The sequence below is a fragment of the Cyanistes caeruleus genome, chromosome 24 (genome assembly GCF_971803275.1).
Source record: "Cyanistes caeruleus chromosome 24, bCyaCae1.hap1.1, whole genome shotgun sequence".
Taxonomy (NCBI): Eukaryota; Metazoa; Chordata; class Aves; order Passeriformes; family Paridae; genus Cyanistes; species Cyanistes caeruleus.
Window position 1 is genome coordinate 1,421,168 of NC_141724.1, and position 12,889 is coordinate 1,434,056.

The 12,889-nt window shown below is 57.7% G+C and overlaps 1 protein-coding gene across 16 annotated transcripts in view; it reads left to right on the plus strand.

Annotated features, from left to right (window-relative positions):
* The window catches only part of ATP2B4 (ATPase plasma membrane Ca2+ transporting 4), a 51,699-nt gene that overhangs the window by 26,670 nt on the left and 12,140 nt on the right, over window positions 1-12,889 (plus strand). For 14 of the 16 annotated variants that reach the window (XM_086862021.1, XM_086862031.1, XM_086862036.1 and 11 more), the window contains exons 3-17: window positions 97-294; window positions 1,263-1,520; window positions 2,369-2,494; window positions 2,716-2,841; window positions 4,291-4,326; window positions 6,193-6,354; window positions 6,441-6,655; window positions 6,729-6,971; window positions 7,051-7,292; window positions 7,630-7,864; window positions 8,551-8,730; window positions 9,261-9,348; window positions 9,450-9,556; window positions 10,792-10,983; window positions 12,584-12,797. In XM_086862021.1, the coding sequence (XP_086718147.1) occupies window positions 97-294; window positions 1,263-1,520; window positions 2,369-2,494; window positions 2,716-2,841; window positions 4,291-4,326; window positions 6,193-6,354; window positions 6,441-6,655; window positions 6,729-6,971; window positions 7,051-7,292; window positions 7,630-7,864; window positions 8,551-8,730; window positions 9,261-9,348; window positions 9,450-9,556; window positions 10,792-10,983; window positions 12,584-12,797 (2,622 nt within the window). The remainder of the gene's footprint in view (window positions 1-96; window positions 295-1,262; window positions 1,521-2,368; window positions 2,495-2,715; window positions 2,842-4,290; window positions 4,327-6,192; window positions 6,355-6,440; window positions 6,656-6,728; window positions 6,972-7,050; window positions 7,293-7,629; window positions 7,865-8,550; window positions 8,731-9,260; window positions 9,349-9,449; window positions 9,557-10,791; window positions 10,984-12,583; window positions 12,798-12,889) is intronic. The other 2 variants (XM_086862035.1, XM_086862028.1) reach the window with 1 other exon arrangement.

Below are 12,889 nucleotides of genomic sequence, written 5' to 3' on the forward strand. Positions count from 1 at the left end.
CTTGCTGGCAGCAGCTCGCTCCAGGGCGGGCATGGATGGATTCCATGGGGATAAGAGTGGGATTTTCCCTGATCCCTGTTCTCCCCACGCCTCCAGGCCTGTCCGGGAACCCCACGGACCTGGAGAAGAGGCGTCAGGTCTTCGGCCAGAACTTCATCCCCCCAAAAAAGGCCAAGACGTTCCTGCAGCTGGTGTGGGAGGCGCTGCAGGACGTGACGCTGATCATCCTGGAGATCGCTGCCATCATCTCCCTGGGGCTCTCCTTCTACCACCCCCCGGGAGGGGACAACGAGCGTGAGTCTGGGATGGGGCTCTGGGATCTGCCCTGGGCCCTGGGGGAATCCAGGATCTGCCCCATTCCCTGTGGGAGCAGGGGTTTGGGATGTGCCCCATTCTCCATGGGAGCAGGAGTTTGGGATGTGCCCCATTCTCCATGGGAGCAGGAGTTTGGGATGTGCCCCATTCTCCATGGGAGCAGGAGTTTGGGATGTGCCCCATTCTCCATGGGAGCAGGAGTTTGGGATGTGCCCCATTCCCTGGGGGAGCAGGGGTTTGGGATGTGCCCCATTCCCCATGGGAGCAGGGGTTTGGGATGTGCCCCATTCCCCATGGGAGCAGGGGTTTGGGATGTGTCCCATTCCCCGTGGGAGCAGGAGTTTGGGATGTGCCCCATTCCCCATGGGAGCAGGGGTTTGGGATGGAGTGGTCGCCCCGTGGTGCAGATGGAGCTGGGAGCGTTGGGTGGTGGCATCTCCCCATCCTTGGGGGAACTCAGGGAGGAGGAGGAAGGAGGAGGAATTGTTCTCTGGGATCACATGAGTTGGATCAGGGCAGATTTTGGTTCTGGAAAGCAGTTTTATGGGGTTGTGGAAATGGGAATTCCCTGCTCCAGGCAGTGTTTGGGGTTCTCCAGTGGGGAATTCCCTGCTCCAGACAGTGTTTGGGGTTCTCCAGTGGGGAATTCCCTGCTCCAGGCAGTGTGTGGGGTTCTCCAGTCAGGAATTCCCTGCTCCAGGCAGGGTGTGGGGTTCTCCAGTGGGGAATTCCCTGCTCCAGGCAGTGTGAGGGGTTATCCAGTGAGGAATTCCCTGCTCCAGGCAGTGTTTGGGGTTCTCCAGTGGGGAATTCCCTGCTCCAGGCAGTGTTTGGGGTTCTCCAGTGGGGAATTCCCTGCTCCAGGCAGGGTGTGGGGTTCTCCAGAGGGGAATTCCCTGCTCCAGGCAGGGTGTGGGGTTCTCCAGAGGGGAATTCTCTCCGCGCAGTGTGCGGGCAGTCCGCGGGCGGCGTGGAGGACGAGGGCGAGGCGCAGGCGGGCTGGATCGAGGGCGCTGCCATCCTCTTCTCCGTCATCATCGTGGTGCTGGTGACGGCCTTCAACGACTGGAGCAAGGAGAAGCAGTTCCGGGGCCTCCAGAGCCGCATCGAGCAGGAGCAGAAGTTCACGGTGATCCGCAAGGGCCAGGTGATCCAGATCCCCGTGGCCGAGATCGTGGTGGGGGACATCGCCCAGATCAAGTATGGTGAGTCAGGGTGGGTCTGTCCTTCCCCTCGGGATCCTCCTCCCTGCTTCTCCAGCCCTTCTTCCTCCAGGACAGGCATCAGCTCCTCTCTGCTCCGTGGAAATGCTCCGTGGAGGTGATGTAGCTTCACTCACCTTCTCTCCTCGCCCTGGAGCTGCGCTGGCAGCTTCATTCTGGATCAGAATTAGTTTGTTTTCCCAACCTTGTCCCTCTTGAGGGTATTTCCTTATCCAGGAGGTGCTGAGGAGCATTTCCTTGGCCAGGAGATGTTGGGGGGTGCTTCCCCATCCAGGAAGTTTTGGGGAACATTTCCTTATCCAGATGTTGCTGGATATTTCCTCATCCAGGAGATGCTGGGGAATCTTTCCTTATCCAGGAATTGCTGGGGAATATTTCCTCATCCAGGAGATGCTGGGGAATATTTCCATGGCCTGGAGGTGTTGGTGGATGTTTCATTTTCCAGGAGCTTGGGATAAATCAGGCCCTGCTCCTCATTTCCCAGGGGGAATATTCCTCCTGTTCAGGAAGGAGATTGATCCAACACCGTGTTCCCAAGGGCCCAATTCCATACTTGGCAGGTGGATACGGTGGATTTTGGATGCATCAGGAGCTCTGGGAAGGATTCATTAAAACCAGATGAGGAAGCACTGAGCAAAACCCTCCCCAGGACTCTCCTCGCACCAGCGAGGATTTGGGAGCTCTTGGATTTTGTTTTATTGCACCTGTCCCTTCCAAAGCCCACCCGCTGCTTCTCCTCCCTCTGGAGCTGCTCTGAGCCTGAGTTTTGGATCCCATGGGATGGAGCAGAGCCCAGGCTGGGCTGATCCCGGTTTTTCCTCCTCTCCCAGGTGATCTCCTGCCAGCGGACGGGATCCTGATCCAGGGCAATGACCTGAAGATAGACGAGAGTTCGCTGACTGGGGAGTCAGACCAGGTCAAGAAATCGATGGATAAAGACCCTATGCTGCTGTCAGGTGAGGGGTCTGGGATGAGTTTGGATTGGGATCAGGGTGGGTCCTGGTCTCAGGGAGGTGTCCAAGGCCAGGCTGGACGGGGCTTGGAGCAGTCTGGGATAGGGGAAGTTGTCCCTGCCCATGGCAGGGGGTGGATGGGGATGGAGTTGGAGGTTCCTTCCAGTCTGGGATTGTGTGGGATGGGAACTGGGGGTCTCACCACGACATTCCTGCCGTGCCAGGTACCCACGTGATGGAGGGCTCGGGCAGGATGGTGGTGACTGCCGTGGGCATCAACTCCCAGACGGGGATCATCTTCACCCTCTTGGGAGCAGGAGAAGGCGACGAGGAGAAGAAAGTGAAGAAAGGTAACGAAATGCCCTGGACCTGCCTTTTCCCTCCTTTCTCCCGTTCCTGGGAAGCATCCACAGGCTCCCCCCACGTCGGGATCAGCTCCCCTGGCCCAGGCAGGAACAGGGAGGGGTTGGGGGTCCCTCCCTGTCCCCTCCACCGTGCTCCCAGACCTCTTTGGGAGCTTCTCCAGCTCCCTCCTCTCCATCCTGGATTGTGGGGTGGGGGGATCCAGGATCCCATGGGAAGAGGGGCCGGTGGCAGTGCCCATTGCCCACCCCAAGGTGGTGGGAAGGGGAGTCCAGGGTGCCCACAGGGCGTTTTCAGCCCATCCAAACCCTGGAGAACTTGGCTGAGGATCCCCTGAGTGTTTCCTGAGCTCCCTGGGGGAAAGGAGGGGATGGCAGGAGGCAGAGGAGGGGTGGGACAGCAGCCAGGCTGAGGTGTTCCCATCTTGCTGGGATTCTCCCGTCTCAGCTTTCACATCCAGCTGCTTATTCCCAGCTGGGGAAGCTCCCTGTGTCCCTGATCCCCTGCTCAGCAGGTTTGGCCTCCCCGGGATCAGGCGCTGGCAGCAGCATCAGGCTGGCACCGCATCCCCGCGCCGGGGAGCCCTTCCCGGGAGGCGATGCCAGGGAGAGGCTTCCCGGGCTGTGCTGGCTGCCAGCTCCAGCTCTGTGCGGGGATCCTGGCTTCCCCAGCTCCGGGATCGCCGGGATTTGGGAGCTGCGGAGCTCCTGGGCTCGGCTGCCACCACGGAAGTGGCAGGACAAGGTGGCCTGGGAGTGGCACCGGGAATGTCACCAGGAATGGCACCGGGAATGGCACCGGGAATGTCACCAGGAATGGCACTGGGAATGGCACTGGGAATGTCACTGCCGTGGGTGCCACCAGTGCTTGGAGCTTTCCCAACCTTCAAGCTCAGTGGATCTGGGAGCAGAGCAGGTCAGGATTGTGCCACCAGTTTGTCCCCACTGGAGCTGGGGGTGACATAAAGCCCTTGTCACCTGAGGCTGGTTGAGGTGCCAGCCCTGGGCACCCCCGGGAGCCACCTGGACAGATTTTGGGGGGGTCAGACCTCCCTGCTCTGGGCCTGGCGCTGCCCACAGTGGGGGACAAGTCTGCGCTGGATCTCTGGCAGCAGGAGGGAGGGACCTGAAGCTGCAGGAGAGTTTCTTCTCCCAAAAATCTGCCCTGTGGAGCTCCGTGATTTCTCCTCCTGAAAATCTGAGGCCACCTCCAGCACCTTTGATGCACTGCTGGGGTCGTGGGGGCGATTTACAGGCAGGGAAAACCGGAATCCTTGGGAACGGGGTGCCCAGGGCAGCCTGGGAGCTGCAGAGCCTGGTGGAGCAAGGCGTGGTGTCCAGAGGGTGCCCACTGGAGTGGCCCCTGGGAGCATCCCAAGCTGGATGGGGAAGGTGGCTCCGTGTGCTCAGCCCTCCCCCCTTTCTCTCTTTGAACAGGTAAAAAAAGCGGAGCCCCCGAAAACCGCAACAAAGGTAACGCCAGCCTCTCCATCCTTTGAACCAGCACCACACTAACTACCGAGCATTCCTCCTTCCTTCTTCCTTCCTTCTCCTCATCAGTCTGTGCTCTTTGCTGCTCCGGCGGGACTCTCGCCTCGTTTTTCTGGGAAAGGGTGCAACGGTCCCGTGGCCGGTGGCCCTGGCGCGGCATCGTGGTGTCCCCAGAGCCCCAGCCCTGCTGGTGGCACCTTTTGGGGCTCCCTAAAAACAGAGTGAAGGGAATAAAAAGCAGTTCTATTTGTTGAACGGCCCTCCAGGTAGATTTTGGGCAGGCAGAGCCTGCACCCAGAAATGGACCACGGGTTTTCACGTGGTCCGTTTGGATGTTGGGGGTTAATCTTCATTACAGCTTCAGGTGATGAAGGAATTTACGCCAATTTGCTGCCCCCAGCTCACTTTTGTTTACATTTCTCAGGCCTGAGGCAGTGAGGTGTCCTTGATTCCCAGGCCTGCAGAGGAATTGTTGTGTCTGCCCAAAACGGGAAAGCAGCAGCTGACACTGCACATAGAATTTAGAGTTACACACTGAACAACTGCAGGACTGTAAATGTATGGAAAATAGGAAAGCTAAAATCCTAATTCATCACTGGATGAGCCTTCCTGTTGTCCCTGCATGGGGAAAAGCCGTATTTCAGGGAGGACAGGGCTCTTCCAGCAGGACTTTTGGCGCAGCATCCCTTTCCTGGGATAACTCCACGAGTCGCAGCGGGGATTTGGTGGTTTAAAGCTTTTGTGGCCGTGTCACGCTGTCCCTGCACGGGGCAGAGCTGGAGGTGCCCTCCTGGCATTCCTGGGATGAGATCTCCCCCAGGGCTGGGCCCACGGGACGCTTGCACCCTGTCCTGCCATGGCCTCGACTCCGTGAGCGTCTCCTCGCCAGTGTTTCTCACACTGTTCTTTGCAGGCTGTGGAGGAAGCCCCATTTCTGCACCTCTCTCTCCACCCCTCTCTCTCTTTCTCTCTCTCTCTCTCTCTCTCTCTTTCTCTCTCCTCTCAGCAGTTTGAGTTGCCCTCCTTGCCGTCAGATGTGTCCGGGTGCTTTGTTGTGTCCGTGTCGGGTCTGTTGTCACCGTGGAGGTTCCTCTGCGGAGCTGCTCCGGGGTGGCCTCCAGCCCAGCAGGGGACAGGTCCCGGGGTGGCCCTGGGGCCGCTGCTGCTCCTCCAGCTCCAGCAGCTGAGGAGGAACCTCTGGGGGGGCTTCCCATCCCTCTCCAAAGCTTCCAGGGTTTCCCCAGGGCCTTCCAGCTGGATTAGCCCCATTTTAGGAACGGGAAGCCGGGCTGTCTCGGCTCCCAGAGGCGTGGCGGATGGCTCCAGGCTGGGATTTGAGGATTCCTGGCTCCCTGCTCTTCAATCTCCATCCCAATTTCTAACCCTCCCCTCCATCTCGCCCCCTCGGTCGCTTCCTGCTGGGCTGCCCACGGGGCGCTGCAGAGGTGGCACCGGGGTCGCTCAGCGAGGGGCTGGGGACACCGGAGCATCTCTGGGCTCACCCCACAGCGCTCCCAGTCCTCCGCAGGCTTGGAAGAGACCCCAAAATCTGGCCTAGAGGGTTTCTCGCAGAGGTGTGACTGGTTCCAGAGTCACCTCTGAGGATCCCTAATCCGTGGGCAGGGGGTAGATGACACAAAGCCACCCTGGAGAGAGGTGGCAGGGCCCTGGGACACGGAGCTTCCATGTGCTCGGACGCGTGTGTGGTCGGGAGTGGTTCTTGTCCTGGGATTTCTCTCTCTCTCGCTCTCTGCCACCACCATCCTCCTCCTCAGTGGTGTCCTCCGGGCTTTCCCACCTCTCTCTCCTATTCACACGTGGTGTCTTGTTTTGCCCCCCGGGCTGTAGCTAAAACTCAGGATGGTGTGGCCTTAGAGATCCAGCCCCTGAAGAGCCAGGAGGGGGTGGAAAACGAGGAGAAGGAGAAGAAGAAGGTGAAGGTGCCCAAGAAGGAGAAGTCGGTGCTGCAGGGGAAGCTCACGCGCCTGGCGGTGCAGATCGGGAAGGCAGGTGAGTGACAGTGACAGTGACCCCTGAGCTGCTGGGGCAGGGCTGTCCCTGTCCCCGTTGTCCCCTCACCTCATCCTCGTCCCCAGGGCTGATCATGTCGGCCATCACCGTCATCATCTTGGTGCTCTACTTCGTCATCGACACCTTCGGGGTGCAGAAGCGGCCCTGGCTGGCCGAGTGCACCCCCATCTACATCCAGTACTTTGTCAAGTTCTTCATCATCGGCGTCACCGTGCTGGTGGTGGCCGTGCCCGAGGGGCTCCCGCTGGCCGTCACCATCTCGCTGGCCTACTCCGTCAAGGTGAGGCCTGGGCGCGGCGTGAGGGGGGCGAGGAGGGGGATCCTGCCGGGCCTGACCTCCTGGGTGCTTGCAGAAAATGATGAAGGACAACAACCTGGTGAGGCACCTGGACGCCTGCGAGACCATGGGCAACGCCACGGCCATCTGCTCGGACAAGACGGGCACGCTGACCATGAACCGCATGACGGTGGTGCAGGCCTACGTGGGGGACACGCACTACCGCCAGATCCCCGACCCCGAGGCCATCCTGCCCAAAATCCTGGACCTGATCGTGCACGGCGTGGCCATCAACTCAGCCTACACCTCCAAAATCCTGGTGAGCCGCGGCGCCGAGCCTGGTGGCCGTCCGTAGCTGCGCGGCCGGGCTCGGCATGGCTTTTCCATCCTTTCCGCAGCCGCCGGAGAAGGAAGGGGGGCTGCCCCGGCAGGTGGGCAACAAGACCGAGTGCGCCCTGCTGGGCTTCGTGCTGGACCTGAAGCAGGACTACCAGGCCGTGCGCAACGAGGTGCCCGAGGAGAAGCTCTACAAGGTCTACACCTTCAACTCCGTGCGCAAGTCCATGAGCACCGTGCTGAGGAGCAGCGGCGGCGGCTTCCGCATGTACAGCAAGGGCGCCTCCGAGATCATCCTGCGCAAGTAAATCCCGCTCCTGCTCCTCGTCCCGCCGGATTGACGGGATCTGGCAGCCCCGGGGGGCAAGGGTGGACGGTGGGAGGGTTTTTGGGGGAGCTGGAGGGGGTTGTGGGGAAGGGGATGTCCAGGTGGGGTGTGGCGAAGGTGCTGAGTGGTTTTGGGGTGGGTTTAGGAAAGCTGGAGGGGGTTGTGGAAGGGGAGTGTGCTCCTTTTGTGCCAGGAATGTGCCGAGTGTTTTTTTGGGTGGGTTTGGGAAGGCTGGAGGGAGCTGTGGACGAGGGGACAGCCCCGTCCTGCAGTGGGGGTGCCAGGACTGTGACGCTGCCTCGCCTCCCCTCAGGTGCACCAAGATCCTGGACAAGAACGGCGAGCCGCGGGTGTTCAAGGTGAAGGACAGGGACGAGATGGTGAAGAAGGTGATCGAGCCCATGGCCTGCCACGGGCTCAGGACCATCTGCCTGGCCTTCCGGGACTTCCCTGCGGACGCCGAGCCCGACTGGGACAGCGAGAACGAGATCCTGTCCGACCTGACCTGCATCGCCGTGGTGGGGATCGAGGATCCCGTGCGGCCTGAGGTACCAAATCCCACCTGTCCCCCCTGGCCTGTGCTATTCCCAGCCCTTCTCCTGCTGCTCAGGGCCATGATCCCCTCAGGAATTCCATGATGTGCCCTCAGCTCCCTGCTGCGGCATTCCTCTCCCGTTTTTGGATAGAACAACCCCGTGGCAGCATGTTCCCACCCAAAATTCCCCATCCGTGGGGTCTGTGCTGCTCCAGGCTGCACCAAAGGTGGATGGAAACAGCCAGGAAGAATCCCTGGGCTCCTGGAGCTGTTTTTTCCCTCTGAGCTGTCTGCTGGGCTAATGCAATAATCCCTCGTTCCTGCCCCTGGATTCCAGTTTGGAGCTCGCCCCCCCTGCTCTCCTGGTCCCTGATGAGATGTTCAGGGATCTGGCAATCTGGGAATTGCATTACGGATCCCCTGGCTGCAGCGGCTCTGGAGGCTCCTGATTGGATTTGCTCATTCCTCATCTAATTCCCTCTCTTCCCACACTGCTCCCTGATGGAAAAACCCATTAGCGGGGCGGGAGAGGATGAAATTCCTGTTTTTGTGACTGGCCTCGGCACCCGGGGGGTGACAGCGAAGCCCCTTCCCCCTGGGGTGGCAGACGCAGCTCCCTCACCCCTCCAGAGCCTTTTCCAGATCTTTTTGGGGACCGGGAGCTGCCTGGTCCAGCGCCAACCCCGTCCCTGCCCGCAGGTGCCCGATGCCATCCTGAAGTGCCAGCGCGCCGGCATCACCGTCCGCATGGTGACAGGGGACAACATCAACACCGCCCGGGCCATCGCCACCAAGTGCGGCATCCTGCTGCCCGGGGAGGACTTCCTGTGCCTGGAGGGGAAGGAGTTCAACCGGCTCATCCGCAACGAGAAGGGAGAGGTGGGAGAGCTCTGCCCTGCACGGGGGAGGGAGCGGCAAAAGCACCAAATCCTGCTGGGCTTTCCAAATCCTGCTGGGCTTTCCAAATCCTGCTGGGCTTTCCAAATCCTGATGGGTTTTCCAAATCCTGATGGGCTTTCAGAATCCTGCTGGGTTTTCCAAGTCCTGCTGGGCTTTCCAAATCCTGATGGGTTTTCCAAATCCTGCTGGGGTTTCCAAATCCTGATGGGTTTTCAGAATCCTGCTGGGTTTTCCAAGTCCTGCTGGGTTTTCTGAATCCTGCTGGGCTTTGCGAATCCTGCTGGGTTTTCCAAGTCCTGCTGGGCTTTCTGAATCCTGCTGGATTTTTTGAATCCTGCTGGGTTTCCCAAATCATGATGGGTTTTCCTCTTCTCCTTGGATACGGAAGCTGCTGGGATGCTCAGCAGTTTTTGGGATGAAGCCACTGTCCTGTCCCGGTTGGGATTTGCTGTCTGGTGGAGCAGAAGATTCCTGGGGGGAATTCACTTCCCTTTTTCCTGGTGCTGCAGGTGGAGCAGGAGCAGCTGGACAAGATCTGGCCCAAGCTGCGGGTGCTGGCACGCTCCTCCCCTACGGACAAGCACACCCTGGTGAAAGGTGGGCACTGCCCCTCCCCAGGGGCTTATCCCTGGGGTTTTTCCAGCCTGATCCAGGCTGGGAGCCTTCCCTTGGGGTTTAATTCATCGTTTCCACCTCAGGAATCATCGACAGCACCGTGGGTGACCAGAGGCAGGTGGTGGCTGTGACAGGAGACGGGACCAATGATGGCCCAGCCCTGAAGAAAGCAGACGTTGGGTTTGCCATGGTAGGGCCAGCCTGGGGTTTCTTCTTTGCTCCACGGGGTTGTTCCACTGGAATTGCTTCCAGACCTTGGAAACTCTTTTCCAAATCTACGGCATGGCCTAAAAACCCAAAAAGGAATTTTCTTCGGGTGTTGGATTTGAGTCTGAGCTGCACAGGACTGTGAGCAAGGGATTGGGAATTCCGTGGAGGTCCTGGTGTCTCTCCTGGATCCAGGAAAGCTGTGGGAGCCCCAGGATTTGGTTTTCCCTGCAGCTCTTCACCCCAGTTCCAGGCACGGTGCTGGATCAGGCTTTGGGAATTTATTTATGGTGGGAAACTCTGGTTTGATGTTTTTTATCCTGTGTGAAAGGAGCAGGGAGATAAACCTGTTGTTGTTAACAGGTTTGATGTGGATTAATTTTAGGGCCATGAGCAGGAGATGGATGGGGAGGATGCACAGGCAGTTTTGAGCAAATTAAAGAATTTTTGGGAAGTGTTTTTAGGAATGTGTTGAACATCCAAGTGCAATTCCAGAGCCTTTAGGATGAGCAGGGAAGGCTTTTCCCCTAAACCTGCAACAGGCAGGGATTTCCTGTTTGTGCTGGGATTGGGATCCGGGCAATCCGGGAAAACGCCAGGAATTCCTGCATGGAATTCCTGTAGGGTGAGCGCCTCGCTGTGCCGGCACCGGGAAGCACAGCCCGACCTGGTTCCCTGGAGATGCTGCTGGAGAAATTTGGGAAGCTGTGGGGCTGTTCTCACCTCGGGGATGGGGCAGAAACCTCTGGGCTGGGCTCTCCCTCCGTTGGGATCCCAGCAGAGCTGCCCAGCCCGGGACGGAGCCATTCCCTGGCATGAGGAGGCAGCTGTTTTCCAGTTGTTTTCCAGCTGTTTTCTGGCTTTTTTTTCTGGCTGTTTCACAGCTGTTTTCCAGTTCTTTCCCCAGCTGTTTTCCAGCTGTTTCCTGTCTGTTTTCCAGTCTGTTTTCCCAGTTGTTTTCCAGCTTTGTTCCAGCTGTTTTCCAGCTGTTTCCTGGCTGTTTTCCAGCTGTTTCCCAGCTGTTTTCTGGCTGTTTCCCAGCTTTTCTTCACCGTGGCTCTGTCTGGGATGTGCCCAGGGAAAGCTGGGCTGCCTCAGAGCCTGGCCTTGCCGATCACGGATCAGCAGCAGCTCCGTGGGGTTTTCCCGCTGGGAACATTCCCGGGAAGCAGCAGAGCCAGGCAGGCACCGTGACTCACCCCTGGCTCTGTCCTCCAGGGCATCGCGGGCACGGACGTGGCCAAGGAGGCCTCAGACATCATCCTGACGGACGACAACTTCACCAGCATCGTCAAGGCCGTCATGTGGGGCCGCAACGTCTACGACAGCATCTCCAAGTTCCTGCAGTTCCAGCTGACCGTCAACGTGGTGGCCGTCATCGTGGCCTTCACCGGGGCCTGCATCACCCAGGTGAGATCACCTGGCCAGGTGGGACATGCTGGGGAATCATCGTGGCCTTCACTGGTGCCTGCATCACCCAGGTGAGATCACCTGGCCAGGTGGGACACAGGGTCTTCACCACGGTGATCACCTCGTCACCTGGAGAGGAGGGGGATGAATGAACGTGTTGGATTTCAAAGGTTTAGTCTGGGGTGTTTTCCAGTGGAGAAGGAGGATAAATGTCTTGGTTTGAAGAGGTTTCCAGTGGATTCTTTTCCAGTGGAGCAGGAGAACAAACCTGTGGGATTTCACAGGTTTCCTCTGGGTTGTTTTTTCAGTGGAGCAGGAGATAAAACTGGTTGGATTTCACAGGTTTTCAGTGAGTTGTTCTTCACTGAAGAAGAAGAATAAATGTCTTGGTTTGAAGAGTTTTCCACTGGATTCTTTTCCAGTGGAGCAGGGGAACAAACCTGTTGGATTTCACAGGTTTTCAGTGAACTGTTCTTCACTGGAGAAGAATAAATGTCTTGGTTTGAAGAGTTTTCCAGTGGATTCTTTTCCAGTGGAGCAGGTGATTAAACTGGTTGGAATTTACAGGTTTCCAGTGAGTTGTTCTTCACTGGAGAAGGAGAATAAATCTGTTGGATTTCGCAGGTTTCCTCTGGGCTGTTTTTTCAGTGGAGCAGGAGATTAAACTGGTTGGATTTCACAGGTTTTCGGTGGATTGTTTCTCGGTGGAGCGGGAGAATAAATGTCTTGATTTTTAACAGATTTCCAGTGGGTTGTTTTGTAGTGGAGCAGGAAAACAAGTTTCATGGATTTAAGAGGTTTTCAGTGGATTGTTCTTCACTGGAGGAGGAGAATAAATCTGTTGGACTTCACAGGTTTTCAGTGAGTTGTTCTTCACTGGAGGAGGAGGATAAATGTCTTGGTTTGAAGAGGTTTCCAGTGGATTCTTTTCCAGTGGAGCAGGAGAACAAACCTGTTGGATTTCACAGGTTTCCAGTGGGTTGTTCCTCACTGGAGCAGGAGAATACATGAACCCTTTGGATTTAGCAGGTTTCCCATGGATTGTTGGAGTTTCGGGATGTGACCAAGGGGTCAGGAGGTGCCTTGTGAGGCCGTGCAGGGAGCTTGGAGCAAAGGAGAAATGTCTTGGGAGAGGTTTGGGAAGGTTTTAGAGATCCCAGAGCAATTCTGGGGTTGTTTTCATGAGGAGAGTGAAACAAAGAGGAGAAAAAAGGTTTATTTAGTTGATGTGACATGTTCTCCCACGCTTTACCTGCAGGACTCTCCCCTGAAGGCCATGCTCAGGCCAAAGGAGGAACGTTTGGGAATGTTTTAGGAAGGTGTTAACGATTCCAGACCAATTCTGGAGCTGTTCTCATGAGGAGAACAGAACAAAGAAGGGAGGAAGGGTTGATTTTGGTGGCTTGGTGTGTTCTTCCCCTGCAGGACTCTCCCCTGAAGGCCATGCAGGGAGCTCAGGGCAAAGGAGAAATGTCTTGGGAATGTTTTAGGAAGGTGTTAATGATTCCAGACCAATTCTGGAGCTGTTCTCGTGAGGAGAATGAAAGAAAGAAGGGAAGAAAAGTTGATTTTGGTGGCTTGGTGTGTTCCTCCCCTGCAGGACTCTCCCCTGAAGGCCGTGCAGATGCTGTGGGTGAACCTGATCATGGACACCTTCGCCTCGCTGGCGCTGGCCACGGAGCCGCCGTCGGAGTCGCTGCTGCTGCGCAAACCCTACGGCCGCAACAAGCCGCTCATCTCCCGCACCATGATGAAGAACATCCTGGGCCACGCCGTCTACCAGCTCACCATCATCTTCACCCTGCTCTTCGCCGGTGAGCACGCGGCCCCGGAGGGTGCTGGGGGCAAGGGGAGAAGGGGGAAATAAAGGAGATGGGAAAAATGGGAAAGGGAAGGGAAAAGAGAA